Consider the following 15,565-nt stretch of genomic DNA (forward strand, 5'->3'; position numbering starts at 1 on the left):
AGACGCAAGGTGGAAAGTTCCGAAGATATTTCGTGTATCCTATATATGTAATACTAATAATGATAAGCTAGTAATGGGCAGCATTACAATGCAGTGCCGCTCAGGATTCTGGAAAAGCACAAAAATTCTGAGCGGCACTACAATTACGCTCGTCACCTTGAGACGTAAGATGTTAAGTCTCATTTGCCCAGTAATTTCACTTGCCACAAACACAGTAATGTTTACACATTACTGCTTCACGTCAGAAATAGGCGCTGTTGGTACCGATAATCTTGCCAACACCTGTGCAGACAACAGACTGATTGCGCTGGAGTTGTAATTTCTGTAGGATTCATCTTTATAATGCTATTATCCATCATTTTCATCAGTCACAATATAGAATTCTACCTGATCCGACAGACGTTGTGTTCATAATAAACCAAACTCTTTCGGGTAGAATTTCATTACATCCGTTCTTCGCTGGCCTCTACAGGGCGATAGGAATATTCCTACCAAATTTCAAGTCTCTACGCCTTATGGTTCCTGAGATATCGTGATGAGTCAATGCATAGATGGAAATATTATGTACAGTTTTCACCTGGAAAAAAGAAATGTAGTTTCGTGTTTTACACAAATAAATTCTTAATTACTCAAACGAATGATATCATTATAATAATAAAGATGCTTTTTAATGATAAAATTATCGTTTTGACCCATAATTATTATTTTATAAGAAATTAAAAATCTATTTCAAAATTATCATGTGACAGGTCGTGTCAATGTTCACATAATTTTCTTTTTCATTGCTATTCTTCTTTTGAATATTTCAGAAATGAATTATTCCAGCAATAAAGGCACATTCACACAACGTGAAGCTTATCAAAGAAGTTGATAATGAAAATGATAATTATCACATTCTTTAGTGAACAATCCCCGCATGATATGTGTTAAGGTCGTGATTAGCGATAGAAGTAATTTGATTATAAAACAGACTGCATGGCCGACCTTGTTATGTATATTACAGCCATTGTATTTTTTTTTATGGAATAGGAGGACAAACGAGCGTACGGGTCACCTGTTGTTAAGTGATCACCGCCGCCCATACTCTCTTGCAACACCAGAGGAATCATAGGAGCGTTGCCGGCCTTTAAGGAAGGTGTACGCGCTTTTTTTGAAGGTACCCATGTCGTATCGTCCCGGAAACACCGCACAAGGAAGTTCATTCCACAGCTTTGTAGTACGTGGAAGAAAGCTCCCTGTAAACCGCACTGTGGAGGACCGCCACACATCCAGATGGTGAGGATGATATCCTAACTTGTGGCGTGTCGTCGTGGAATTCGGCGGCAGGAATTAGGTAAAACAGCTCTTCGGAACACTCCCCGTGATAAATGCGGTAGAAGACACACAATGAAGCGACGTCTCTACGCAACGCCAAGTGATCCAGCCGTTCACAGAGTACTGGGTCCCCGACAATTCGCGCTGCTCTGCGTTGCACGCGGTCAAATGGATCGAGCTGATACTGGGGTGCGCCAGACCAGAGATGACAGCAATACTCCATGTGTGGCCGGACCTGCGCTTTGTACAGCGCTAGAATGTGGGCCGGCTTGAAGTATTGCCGTGCTCTATTAATGACGCCCAGTTTCTTTGAAGCCAATTTGGCTTTGCCTTCCAGATGGCCACGGAATTGGCAATCGCTCGAGATTTCGAGACCCAGTATTCCGATACTAGGCGAGGCTTTTGGAGAAGTGTTGTCGAAGAGCGGTGATGCGACAAATGGATGCGACAAAATAAACGCGCAAACTTGAGTCTTCTGGGGATTAAATTGGACAAGGTTCAATTTACCCCATTCCGCGACCTTCCCAAGAGAGGACTCGATAGAAGACACAAGTTTCTCCCGGCACTGGTCGACGATTTCCCGAGAGAGACGTGCATGGCCCGTGTATACGGCATCACCAGTGCTGTCATCTGCATAGCAATGAATGTTGGAGGTGTCCAACATATCATTGATATGCAGAAGAAACAGCGTAGGAGATAGCACACAGCCTTGGGGCACTCCAGCATTCACGGGCTTCGGGTTCGAGCAATGTCCGTCGTCAACGACCTGTATGTTGCGCCCAGTGAGGAAGCTGGAGGTCCACTTGCACAAGCTCGGCGGTGTTTTTCCGTTGTCGTCAAGAGTCGAGTTGGAGGCGAAAAGAGCGCACAGGAGATCGGCTTTCTCTTTTGCCGTATGGGCCAGGGTGTCATTCCTCATGTGCAACGGCGGCATGGACGGCTGGCTGAAGTTACCAAGAGCAGCTTTCGACAACGACCAGAACTTGCGTGTTCCGGTCGTTTTGACTTTGCACGGGCGATTTGCCGCTTAAAAAATCTGGAAGCACGGTTGTATTTCTCTTTAGAACTATGCAGTTCGGATCCTTTGTGCCCAGCGCCGCAACCCAAGTTCGATACGCCTGTTTCTTGCAGTCAGATGCTGCTTTAACTGACGCATCGAACCAGGGCTGTGATCTGCCACCGATCGGTACTACAGAGCTTGGTATAAAAATATCCATGCCCTGTAGTATCACATCGGCTACTGCAACGGCGCAGGCACTAGGATCATCCGAAGGGAAACAAACCCTGCTCCAAGGGTAGGATGCAAAAAAGGAACGCATCCTATCCCAATCTGCTGACTTGTAGTGCCAAACGCGGCGGGTCGCTGGTGGTCTGCGACGTGGGCGTCGTATAGGCACTACACTCCTGACCAGGCAATGGTCGGACGTTCCGAGAGGGGCGTCGACGATGACCTGGTAACCATCGGGATGTGTAGTCAGCAGAAGATCTAATAAGGACGGCATGTGGCTATCCACATCCGGGAGCCGCGTTGGCGACTCAACCAATTGGGACAGATCGTACGCCAATGCAAAATTATGCACAGCTCGCCCTGCGTAGTCTGTGGTACGTGATCCAAGCCATTCGGCATTGTGCCCGTTGAAATCACCCAAGACTACGATTTCAGCGGAGGGGATCTGTGCAAGCACGTCGTCAATTGCCGCTTGAACGCAGCCCATGAGATGATCGGTTTCAGCGTTACCACTATGGGACCTGTAGACACACGCATAGATGCGGACGCGGTCCTCTAAATCTACGTGGAGCCAGAGAGTGGACAGGTCCCTACCCTCAAAATTGCCGAGATGGCGACAGCAGATATCCTCCCTAACGTACACACATACCCCGGCATGAGGCAAAAAATTGTGCTCAATTTTGTACCCGGGGTACGTTAAATATGACGTATCGCTAGGTCGAGATATCTGCGTCTCCGTAAGGAAACACAAGGCCGGCTTCGCCGTCTCAAGGTGGTGGTGGACGGCGTTTAAGTTGGAGTGAATTCCCCTGATATTGCAAAAGTCCAAGTTGAGTGTGGAGCGGGGTGCCGTGGTGTTACTGCCTCGTTTGTCCTTGGTCATGCGCGGTACTGTGCCCTCCCTAGAATACGAAGGGCAGCCGGAGCTAGAGTGCTCGGGGAGGGATTCTCCGACTCTGGTAGAGCCGGTACCCTCCTGGGGTACTATCTCTTTAGGGACCGCTTTCATAATCTTTGTTGGGGATGGGGGGGGGAATGGCCTCCGGTCCTCGACACTAACCTATGCGAAACATAGCGGCACTAGGCCGCTACTTCACGCCGGTATTCTGTGCGAGTGTGGTAATTAACCCGGCCGAGTCTGGCCCGATTGTGCTGACGTCAAAAGACGGCTGCGTGACTCTCCCACTTCTAAAAAAAAACTCTTGTAAAATACTCTATTTGATTGAAAAGAGTGGCCGATGAGTTCCTTGTATGTTCTTCTTACGAGCTCAACTATTTTACGAACATATGGTAAATTCAGTTATATAAAAGTAATATTTTGTAGTGAAGATTCAAGAGCAATTAGTTTAAGCCTAATTGAATAAAGTTTATTTGTCTCTATGACTTTGACCACAGTTCAGAAGCATCGAGATTTCGAGAAGAAAATATAAAATTCATAACTAGGTAGTTATTAGAAAGACAAACCTTAAGTGAAAAATTTCTTAAAGTCAATAATAATATATTAATAATAATAAGTCATTCTTATCGCCAGTTCACTGTTGCAATTTCCATACAAACTCTATCCCTGGTAAGCTATACGTCGTCCCATCGACAGACAGCGTGTATGGATAAGATGAGTTACCGTAGATAAGTTTATGGGTACAGAAAAGTCAACGATAGCTACAACTTTTTATCTCAAGTAGGCCACAACCGGAGATAGACTGAATATTGGGAGTGGCCGTTAGATAATTTATTATTACTGATAGATAGGTATCTTGCTGTTAGACAACGGATAAAAACAGACCAGGAATATTAGTTTAGTGTGCGTGAGAAGCTACGTCTTATACTCACGATTTGTATGACACTTTGTGTTAGTATGTGTGAATTGAACAAAATAGAGGCTAGTTATAAATTCAATATTTTTCGACGTTTTCACAGCTGTCATAGTCTATCTAGACGTTTAAATGATCCAAGAATTGACAGATTATTTGTTCGACCCTGTTGACATAGTTCTGGAACATCGAGATATCGAGAAGGAAATATAAAATTCATAACTATGTGTTCATAATTGTCACAGATGTTGAATAAATAATAATAATAATAATAATATTTCACACGTTTCACAACAATAATTGCTTATTTTTATAGACGCAAATAAAAGTAAACAAAAATCTGTGCAGCGCTGTCAAGTTTGTTTAGCAAACCGGGTGTGCTGACCTTGAAAAAACCCGGCACGCATGTTGAAATAAAAATCTAATCACTCTATCTCGTTTCTTTACATAAGACTCGCGTAAGTTTTTCTTTTTCTCGTGTGAGTGAGACGGAAGCTATCAATTAGTCTAGTTACTATACTTGGTCTATGTTGGTAAGTCTGTGACGTTTCAAATTAATTCGACATTTTGAAAGGGTAGAAAATCAAAGAAAGACCCCTCCTTGTGTCGTTTTCGTCAATACTGAGTGTCGTGACCTCCACGAATTATTTTCTGGACTATCGGTTTCCATTTCTTACAGACTTCAGCAATTGGTCAGCTCTTGGTCGCTTGTATTTTCCTGTATTTTCCCTGTTACTAGAAGCTTTTCTAGGTTCGCGCTTTTCTTATATCTCTTGGTATGTATCAATATCTCTTCAATATACATACAAAGCTAAAAAAATAAAATTTTATGCCTTTAATAATTAAAACAGTCTATCCCAATTCAATTTTGATTTCTTTAGAATTCTTTTTGCTGTCTCTTCTAACACTACCACCGCTTCAGAAACATTGTCATCGGTCTTAATAAGTGTTCAAAAATTCACTACTATCCTGCTGCAAAATGAGTACGTGACTTTTGCACCTCTAGTGTATAGCCGGCTTAACAACAGTAGAACTATGAATAAATACTTATGTTAAGGTCTCACAGAAAACTTTTAATCCTCTATTATATGACATATTAGGCTGGGTACATCAAAGATGTAATAAAACCTTCATTCACAACAAGTCTTCCATAAAAGAACAAAATTAGACTTATTTCGTATTTTAAACCAAATCTCACATATATAAACCCGCGTAGCAGTTGCATTAGTCAGTTTTGAAAATTTGCTTGTGCTTAATAAATCATATTGTAAAAATCGTAAAAAAAAATATTTTCTAAGCTTGTATAACATTCAAGTATTACAATCTATTTTTTTCAGTTAACTACTTAACTACTTCGAACAATCAAAATGTGAGTAAATAATTTAATTATATAATATTTTTGGAAATAAGGGGATCCTATCCCAAATACTCCGTCGTAATCTCCAGTACTCTGTTATTGAGTACTGGTTTGCCTCCTTGAAATTACCAGTTATCTTCAAGAGTTCTTCGCATCATGGAACCCCTCGGCAATCATTATTCATTATCATCATATCAACCTGAAGACCTCCACTGCTGGATAAAACTGTCAAACGTTGCAATTTAATTAAAAAAAAATGTTTTCAGGTGTTGCGGACCTTGTGGGGCGTGTGGACCTTGCGGAGGCTGCTGCGGTGGCTGCTGCTGCCCAAACATCACCATCTACACGTGCTGTACCAAGATCTGTTAACATTCATTGGCCGAGTGTCTCATGAACCTCAAGACTTTGTGGATTAGCGTTGGGGCGCTCGGTTCTCTAGATGTAAGACTTATTTGGTGACGTTTTGTGAATAAAATATAAAAATTACACTGTGTTTACTTTGGTATCTTTAGTAAAACCATAGGGCATCGGATTGAGATGGAGGTTGACATGTTTTTTCCTAAGATCATGTTTGTAAATATCACTAAGGTAGATCACAATTAGGTATCTCACTGCCGGCGATGGAATAGAAGCGAGTGAAGATCCAGTAAGCCTGATATGCAGGTATCATGTCAGATCAAGCGTATCCCGTCGTAAAGGGAACTGTGTATAAAGCTTCGTTAATAGCCTTTGTTAATATGATGATGGATGAAGACAAAAGAAGCGGCGGCAGAAAATGTGCTATCCCCACACTGACCTGTATAAATACCACTGGACAGCCAAACAGCCAGATTAATACTATTTTATCACTGTGGACAGGCTGCTTCATAATGTTTGACTGCAAATTTTTTGTGCCTATTTGAAGCGCCACTCGCGTTCAGAGAACAAATTTTGACGTATAATACAAATTTCTGCGAGACACGTACAATACTCTGTTGAATTCATTTTGGTCGTTTTCCGTGTTACTTCAGGAATCAACGAAGTACACAATTTTGTAGATAGTTTTCCTATTGTTTGTTTAGTCGTTAGCGTCATTACTAGTTTTATTTCCGCAGACTCTCGATATATATGGCCAACAGCGCCAATAAGGCGAATAACAAATGGGCACAAAAGGCACTTTAACAGCCGCCAGTCCAGAGGTAAATAGTAAAGGTCAGTGTATGGGCCTGTACACAAAACTAAATCAAAAACATAAAAAAAAAATCTGCGAGCTCCCTCTACGCATCGCAAGAACTTGCGAATTAATTCGCATCGCGCATTCCTGCGATGTTGCGTCACACTTGTTGACGCCATTTTAGTGTTTTACCGGATAGTGAGGCCAATCATTTCCAGAGGCATAACAGGAATTCTCCCCTTGTACAATTGTTTCTGAAGATATGGTGATAATAAACTTAAAAGCTCTTCGAATGAAGATATGCTCATTCTAAAATACTACAAAAATATTTTTTCGTCGGTTTTCAAAGCATTATATTTTTGAAGAAAATAGTTTCCATCGGGATTCATAAGTAATAAATGGATGAACCCAAAATCTTTGTTTCTTTTTCCTGTATCTCCTAAGCAATAATAAAAGTGCACACTTCTTTTTACGATCCATGTCACGACCTAGTTTTCAATTCAAAATACGTTTAGTACGGTTAACGGTCGTCGAAGGAATGGTCACCCTGGGAGACTCCTTGCCGCACGAAATCGCATCGCAGCAATTCGTGTCGTAATTTTCTGCGTTGCGAATTCGCATCGCGTCGCATCGCAGTTTTGTGTACAAACCCTATGTAGAATGTCCCAACGTGTGGCAGAGCTATGTATAATAGCTACCCACAAATAATTTTAAGCGGGGTACTTTTTAATTTTTTTCATACAGATAGTTGGAACTTTCCATTAGTCTAGTTAACTCCATCTACGTAATAAAACTCTGGCCAAATTTACACCCATTAATATTAATAATTATAGCTTTTCATATAAAATATAAACAATTTTCGTAAAATAAACCGAAACGGATAGTCAAGGAACGAAAGATTTATGGCAGCAAGAAGATAATCAATTTTTTTTTTGAGTCTACTCCTTAAGAATCGATTTTCATATAAGGCGCCCGGTATGAGAAAAAATGGATGGTAAAATCTGCTCATCAAAATGTCATAGTAACGTTTTTGGTGCGCATCATTTTTCGCGCACCTTTCACTTTCTTGTATTTTGAAGCTTTATTATATTATTGAAATTGGTTTATTATTATACTTTCATAAAGTTAAGTGAAAATTCTATAAATTATGGAAGAAAGTGGTGTAAATACTAGAGCCGGAAAATCTGATAAGCACGTGGGTACTAAGTATGTTACAATTCATACATTAATATGACATGTATTGTATATATAAACATGTGTGCTTTGTATTTATTTAATATTGAATTATCAATATAGTTGATACAAATTTATACGAGCTATGCACATAATTAAATGTTTTTAATATGGAGAGTGTATATAGCGCATTTCACGCCAAATAGACAATTTTTAACCTAACCTATTTTTTTTTTAATATCTATAAAAAAAAAATAATTAATACGCTTTTATTAGCTAATGCTGTATGTATGTTTGTAACCGACTCCATTGGACTTGATTTTGTTTAGTACCTGTTCAAAGACAATCGTTCTTGAACAGTAAACTCCAGTCGTGCGTCGGAGCTGACACACACACTTTTTTTTATTTCCATAAATATATAGGATACATATAGGAAGACAAACGAGTGTACGGGTCACCTGGTGTTAAGTGATCACCGCCGCCCACATTCTCTTGCAACACCAGAGGAATCACAAGAGCGTTGCCGGCCTTGGATATAAAGGCCCGAAAAATTTGGTAATTCATTTTGGACGGAAATGTGAAAACTATATTTGGCGATCTTTTGCAAGCACAATATATGGGTAGTAACTAAAGAAAAGAAATTAATTAAAACAATTTATTAAGTCACTAAGCATTGGCCACAATCCAGTTGGAATATATATTGACACGTGTAAATATACCAGGATAGTAGGCGAGTCCACAAATAGGAGTTCTCCATGAAGCAATACCGGCCAAGACATTATTGTGTAATAGTGGAGCCCCAATGTCTCCATCGCAAAAGTCAGCACCTAAGATCGAACCGGCACCAGCGCACTGCATATTATTAGTTACTGTCATTCCAATCAAATTATAGTTTGATCTGCATGTCTGTTGATTTACTGTTATGAGGTTTCCTCTCTGCAACCGTTCGGATTTTGGTAGTCCAAACTGTAAACAAAAATAAAAGGTTAAAACACACTAAAAAGTAAAAAATTCTCTTTGGTATTCGAAAAATTTCCTAAAATTAGATAAATCGGTTAAAGATAATGGTTGAAATTTAAAATTAACACCATTTCCTGACTTATCCGCGAGAGATGAAAATTATATAAATTTAACAAAAATAACATTTTGTAAATTGAATATAACAATTGTCATCGGTCCTCGATAAATCTACGAAGTATGAACGAAATCTGGCCGTTTAAAGTGGGTCAAAATCGCGCCCAAATGAGTCGGTTACAAACAAGTATACATACAAGTGAAGCTAATGAAAATCGTGTAATAAATGGCAATTATCGAGCATTGCTTTTTATCTAAATACATATATTTTTCTTATTGTTTGGTGGAGTTGTTGTGGCAGTTAAAAATCATAGCTTCGTCTTTGGGGGTTGTCATGGGATGGGTCCTTCCCTTGACTAGTTTACGTCATGTGAACGGGCGCTGATTCTGACCATTAAATGAACTTATCTTCAAAAACTCTGCATCATTTTGTTAAAATTTAATGATATATTAAATTTTGGTAGTTATATTATTACAGATCCTAACCAAAACCGTTACGGAGCACTGCAGACGAATTAAACACTTCTTAATCCTGGGCAGGATTTTGAGATTGTGTAACAGTGCAGATGAAACCCCGTTGCATATTGTATACGAGTGTGGCCTTCTAGTAAGTAAACACAGCATAGCATATCACACACGAGTGATATGCTATGCTCGGAGTTTCCCTGCCAAATCGAATCAGAAATGAGGAGATCCATAGGAGAACCAAAGTCACCGACATAGCACAAATAATTGCAAAACTGAAGTGGCTAAGTACTTTACCAGTGGGAGGCTCCTTTGCACAAGATGCCGGCTAGATTATGGGTCCAGCGCCTATTTCTGCCGTGAAGCTGTAATGTGTAAACATTACTGTGTTTCGGCCTGAAGGGCGCTGTAGCTAGTGAAATTACTGGGCATATGACACTTAACATCTTATTGGTCTTTCTTTTGTTCAAGTTTTGTACATTCTTCAAAATCCGAGCAAGGCTCAGTCGTCCGGATATTAAATATTATATATACAGGAACAGACATAAGCTTATAATGCCTACTACTCGACTTAGTCGAGTTAGCAAGTCTTTTGTGGGGCGATATATATGCTTTTACAACAGGATCCCAGAAAACGTTCAAAGCAAAAGTATTACGTTATTCAAAAGAATTGTTAAAAAACGTTTGTGTGGTAAAGGTTACTATAACATAAATGACTTTCTTAATGATACCACAGATTGGGAATGGAGCGACCGCCCTCAGGCTATTAAATAATAAGTTTAATTGTACAATGTTACTTTGTAAATGTTACTTTAACTGTAAAACATATTTTTGATAAAAAAAAGCCCGCTGAGTTTGTTGCGCCCATTCTTCTCAGGCTTGAGGCATTCATTTTGGAATGGGTGGTAGTTTTTTTTTGACTTTCAATAAGTGATTTCACATCCTATTTTGAATAAAAATATTTGAATTTGAATTTGAAAATTTGAACTTACACCGGTGGCCCCCCAGCCAACAATTGTAACTCCTACATTGTCTCCAACGATATAATTAGTGCCTGCAATACTGACACGTTGAACATTCGTGCCGTATACAATTGCAGAAGATAGCCTCATTAAACCAACGTCGTTGTCACTTCCAATAACATCAAACTGAGGATGTCCTATGAGCTGTGCGACAGAATATATCGTTCCTCCAGAACTTGCGTATGACGATCCAAGTCGGACGCTCCATTGAGATGGAAGGTCATAGCTGAAATGTTAATAAAGATATTAATTTACTAAGTTTAATAATTAAGAGTTTTATGAAACAACTGACTGACCCTCGCAAACGTGGTATTGCCAATTAAAGTCACAAAAAAATTCATTTATGACGACCGATTCTCAGACCTACCAAATATATCGTACTACAATTATTGTATCTTGCAACCCTATAGCGGATTTGTGGATGGAACAGAATAATATACATATACAAAGAAATACAAATACAAAATTCATGTCATTTGGGGGTATGAAAAATAGATCTTGGCCGATTCTCAGGCCTACCCGATATGCACGCAACAAATCGGTTCAGCCGTTTCGGAGGAGTTTTGTTACCTAACCAGAGAGAAAATAAAATAGAACGGCGTTCGTAGAACTGCGAAAATATGGTGTATTTCATTACAATATCTAACGGCGGAGAGACTTCAAAGCCTGAACATCACATTTCATCGACGTCATTTTTAACTAAACAGCTGTTTTTTTACGATTACATTTTTTATTTAATTCGTATTCCCTTCATCTTGCACAAAAGTCCCTCAACATCCAGAACTTTGCAAGTATGTGTGTTGCAATGTAATATATGGTATACAGGATGTAACCAGACAACCTCTGAATACGAAAGGGTTTCGTAGAGTTCGCTTTAACTGAGTAATACCTATTGTCATTTTAGCAAGAAAGTTCTGAAGTTCCAGAATTGTTTTTAAAGTTTTTTGTCAGTCATTGTAGTGATAAAAATAATTAGATAGTTATGATTATAAAATGGATTGCGTTTTATCTTTATACTAAGAAATTAAAAATTATCCGAGCCACAATATTTTATATTGGTATTTTTCGGTGCCAATATATTCAGAATCATGGTCTAATTGCAATCTTAGAATGTAGTTGTTTTACACCCTGTATACTTATAGGCGGCAAGTCCTAAGTCATCTTTTAAAATACGCGACATGGTTCTAGGTGCTATCTTCGTCTCCCGAGTTGAAATCTTTTACTTTCGGACAGGATTTATTCAAATTATTTCGCTTACTGCTTTGACTAACTTATTCGTACGAACACTGAGTTGACGGCCAGATCTTTTTCTGTCACAAACAGAAGAGGTCTCATTGAACCTATTAATAGCATTTCTCTAATAAAAAGCGTATGGAGAGTTTTAAAAATTGTAATTTACTCCATACCTAATTTGTGTAATGCAATCACAGTGGTTCGGTTCTCTTTATCACCCCACTCTGTTTTAATATCGCAAAATATTGTACAATGTATTGGCGCCAAAAAGAGAAAACTCGATGAACAATCATTTAAAACTGACAGATTCCAAATTCAAATGTAGTATTCTGTTTATTTTGGATTGTAACAGTATTCATGGCAAGACAAGATATACACAACAGTCGTCCCGCAAGGAGCTAGCAATTATAACAGCCTAGTAGTCAAACTTACTAGAAACAGTTGGCGGAGGTCAAGATGCATCGGTTGTTGACTATTGATCCAACACATGACTGTACGAAATTTCCAAACAGACTTTCACGGAGAAGGACTGCTGCAAACGGAAAGCTTGAAATATCCACAGACGCGCCATTTGAAATTCTTGATGAAGGTACGGCTAAAATGCAAGTTAAATATAAAAATAAGGATAATTAGGTTTGGTCTCTGATGGACCTTTCCACATTTAAGACTAATAATATGATTGGTTATTCGTTCATTTTTATCTTTCATTCGGCACCTTTCCTTCTATATGAAACGATCATAAAATAAATAGGAGTGCTGAATTAATCGGCTATGTCTGGCTGCTGGCATTACATCTGGATGTGTGCCGGTCCACCACAGAGCAGTTTTCAAGGAGCTTTCTTCCACGTACTACAAGGCTATGGAATGAGCTTCATTGTGCGGTGTTTCCGGGACGATACGACATGGGTACCTTCAAAGAAAGCGCGTACACCTTCCTAAAAGACTGGCAATGCTCCTGTGATTCATCTGGTGTTGCAAGAGAATGTGGACGGCGATGATCAATTAACACCAGATGACCCGTACGCTCGTTTGTCCTCCTTTACCATAGTAAAAATATGTAGAATATTTCGTTTAATCTGCTTTTAAATTAATAAAACATGAAAATACACATACCTGCTACCGAACTAATCAAAAGTAATGCAATCACCAATGAATCCATGACGCCTCATATACTATAGTGATATTCCATAAGTTCTGTATATATACCTGTCGTGTTATCGTATCTTGTTAATAGGATTAACTTAAGCTGAGATAGATAAAATTAGCAAAATGTATGATTGTATAGATTAACTATAAATAAGCCGAGCCGTGGAAAATAACAATAATAATCTTGTTTCTTATTAATAATATCTTTAAACGAGCAATTCTTGTATATAAATTTATATATTGTGTATAATCTGAATCTCGGAAACGGCTCCAACGATTTTAATGAAATTTAGTATACAGGTAGTTTCGGGGGCGAGAAATCGATCTAGCTAGGTTTCAATTTTAAAAAATGTAGTTTTGTCCGTGTTTTAATAAGAAAATGCTACAGTAACATTAGAATACAAAGGTAAATTTCACCACTATATACAAGACTATAATAGCTCAGATGGGACATTGGGTGATCCATTAAGCAGAAGACCCCGGTTCGAATCCAGATGTCCTATTAGTTTTTTTTTTAAGTTTTATACCTTCTTAAAAATCCGAGCAAGGCACGGTCGTCCAGATGTTATTAATGAACTATTAACTAATAAATGGGGAGCTGGTTCTTTGTTCGGTTATACTGCTAAAACTTTTTTTTTATGGAATAGGAGGACAAACGAGCGTACGGGTCACCTGGTGTTAAGTGATCACCGCCACCCACACTCTCCTGCAACACCAGAGGAATCACAAGAGCGTTGCCGGCCTTTAAGGAAGGTGTCCGCGCTTTTCTTGAAGGTACCCATGTCGTATCGTCCCGGAAACACTGCACAAGGAAGCTCATTCCACAGCTTCATGGTACGAGGAAGAAAGCTCCTTGAAAACCGCACTGTGGAGGAAACCACCACACATCCAGATGGTGGGGATGATATCGTAACTTGTGGCGTGTCGTGCGAAGGTGAAATTCGGCGGCAGGAATCAGGTTGAACAGCTCTTCGGAACACTCCCCGTGATAAATGCGGTAGAAGACACACAATGAAGCGACGTCTCTACGCAACGCCAAGTGATCAAGCCGTTCACAGAGTACTGGGTCCCCGACAAGTCGAGCTGCTCTGCGTTACACGCGGTCAAATGGATCGAGCTGATACTGGGGTGCACCAGACCAGAGATGACAGCAATACTCCATGTGAGGCCGGACCTGCGCTTTGTAGAGCGCTGGAATGTGGGCCGGCTTGAAGTATTGCCGTGCTCTATTTATGACGCCCAGTTTCTTTGAAGCCAGTTTGGCTTTGCCCTCCAGATGGCCACGGAATTGGCAATTGCTCGAGATTTCGAGACCCAGTATTCCGATACTAGGCGAGGCTTTAAGGGAAGTGTTCTCGAAGAGCGGTGATACGGCAAATGGGGTTTTTTTAGTGGTAAACGCGCAAACTTGAGTCTTCTGGGGGTTAAATTGGGCAAGGTTCAACTTACCCCATTCCGCGACCTTCTCGAGAGAGGACTCGATAGAAGACACAAGTTTCTCCCGGCACTGGTCGACGTTTTCCCGAGAGAGACCTGCATGGCCCGTGTATACGGCATCACCAGTGCTGTCGTCTGCATAGCAATGCATGTTGGCGGTGTCCAACATATCATTGATATGCAGAAGAAACAGCGTGGGAGATAGCACACAGCCTTGGGGCACTCCAGCGTTCACGGGCTTGGGATTCGAGCAAAAACCGTCGATAACGACCTGTATGCTGCGGCTAGTGAAGAAGCTGGAGGTCCACTTGCATAAGCTCTCGGGAAGCCCAAATGATGGAAGTTTTGCGAGGAGCGCCTTGTGCCATACACGATCAAAGGCCTTCGCTATATCCAGACCAACTGCCAGGCCTTCCCCCTTGCTTTCAATAGCCGCCGCCCATCTATGTGTTAGGTATACCAGAAGATCGCCAGTCGACCGACCATGGCGAAAGCCGTACTGCCGGTCGTTGATCAACTGGTGACCCTCAAGGTATACCAAGAGCTGGCGGTTAATTATGCTCTCCATGATTTTGGAGAGTAGGGAGGTAATAGCAATAGGCCTGTAGTTTGCCGGATCCGAACTGTCTCCTTTTTTTGGGATCGGATGGACAAGGGCTGACTTCCATGAATCAGGGACTACGCCTTTTGAATAAGAGTGCCGGAATAAACGCGTTAGCACCGGCGTCAACTCAGGGGCACACATTCTAAGCACGATTGGAGAAATGCCATCCGGCCCGCTCGACTTCCTGACGTCCAACGAAAACAGAGCTCGCCTAACAGTTTTCTGTCGGAACTGTATTTCAGGCATGGAGCTCTGACACCGCGGGATGGTCGGCGGTGTTTTTCCGTTGTCATCAAGAGTCGAGAAACTACTGAACTGATAGGAATAATACTTAAACCATAAGATGCAGCGTGTTTCAGAGAAGGTGTTAATATATGATATGTTGATACTGATCCGAAACTTATATTTTTATACTTATATATACTTATATCTAATATATAAAATTCTCATGTCGCGGTGTTTGAAGTTATACTCCTTCGAAACGGCTTGACCGATTCTCATGAAATTTTGAGTGCATATGCAGTCTGAGAATCGGACAACATCTATTT

The 15,565-nt window shown here is 40.3% G+C and overlaps 2 protein-coding genes and 1 long non-coding RNA gene across 3 annotated transcripts in view; 1 reads left to right on the forward strand and 2 right to left on the reverse strand.

Moving 5' to 3' along the window:
* LOC126966343 (uncharacterized) overlaps window positions 1-15,565 on the reverse strand; it is a 109,343-nt gene that overhangs the window by 10,834 nt on the left and 82,944 nt on the right. The window lies entirely within an intron of this gene.
* On the forward strand, window positions 5,584-6,196 carry LOC126966366 (uncharacterized). The gene is made up of 2 exons (XR_007729714.1): window positions 5,584-5,722; window positions 5,977-6,196. It is a non-coding gene; the product is annotated as an uncharacterized LOC126966366 (long non-coding RNA).
* On the reverse strand, window positions 8,678-12,992 carry LOC126966364 (trypsin CFT-1-like). The gene is made up of 4 exons (XM_050810363.1): window positions 12,944-12,992; window positions 12,263-12,425; window positions 10,568-10,823; window positions 8,678-9,002 (listed from the first exon to the last, which is right to left on the reverse strand). The coding sequence occupies exons 1-4, from the start codon at window positions 12,987-12,989 to the stop codon at window positions 8,703-8,705; spliced, it is 765 nt and encodes a 254-aa protein (XP_050666320.1). The 5' UTR covers window positions 12,990-12,992; the 3' UTR covers window positions 8,678-8,702.

Source organism: Leptidea sinapis, chromosome 10, assembly GCF_905404315.1.
Source record: "Leptidea sinapis chromosome 10, ilLepSina1.1, whole genome shotgun sequence".
In the NCBI taxonomy this organism is placed as follows: Eukaryota; Metazoa; Arthropoda; class Insecta; order Lepidoptera; family Pieridae; genus Leptidea; species Leptidea sinapis.

What these genes read in the sequence shown, in the direction of transcription:
- LOC126966364 (XM_050810363.1), bottom strand. Translation starts at nt 12,989, where the DNA reads ATGGATTCATTGGTGATTGCATTACTTTTGATTAGTTCGGTAGCAG. An exon ending in ACCTCCGCCAACTGTTTCTA is followed by an intron (nt 10,824 to 12,262) that starts GTAAGTTTGACT and finishes TTAACATTTCAG; the next exon opens with CTATGACCTTCCATCTCAAT. An exon ending in TTGGCTGGGGGGCCACCGGT is followed by an intron (nt 9,003 to 10,567) that starts GTAAGTTCAAAT and finishes TTTTGTTTACAG; the next exon opens with TTTGGACTACCAAAATCCGA.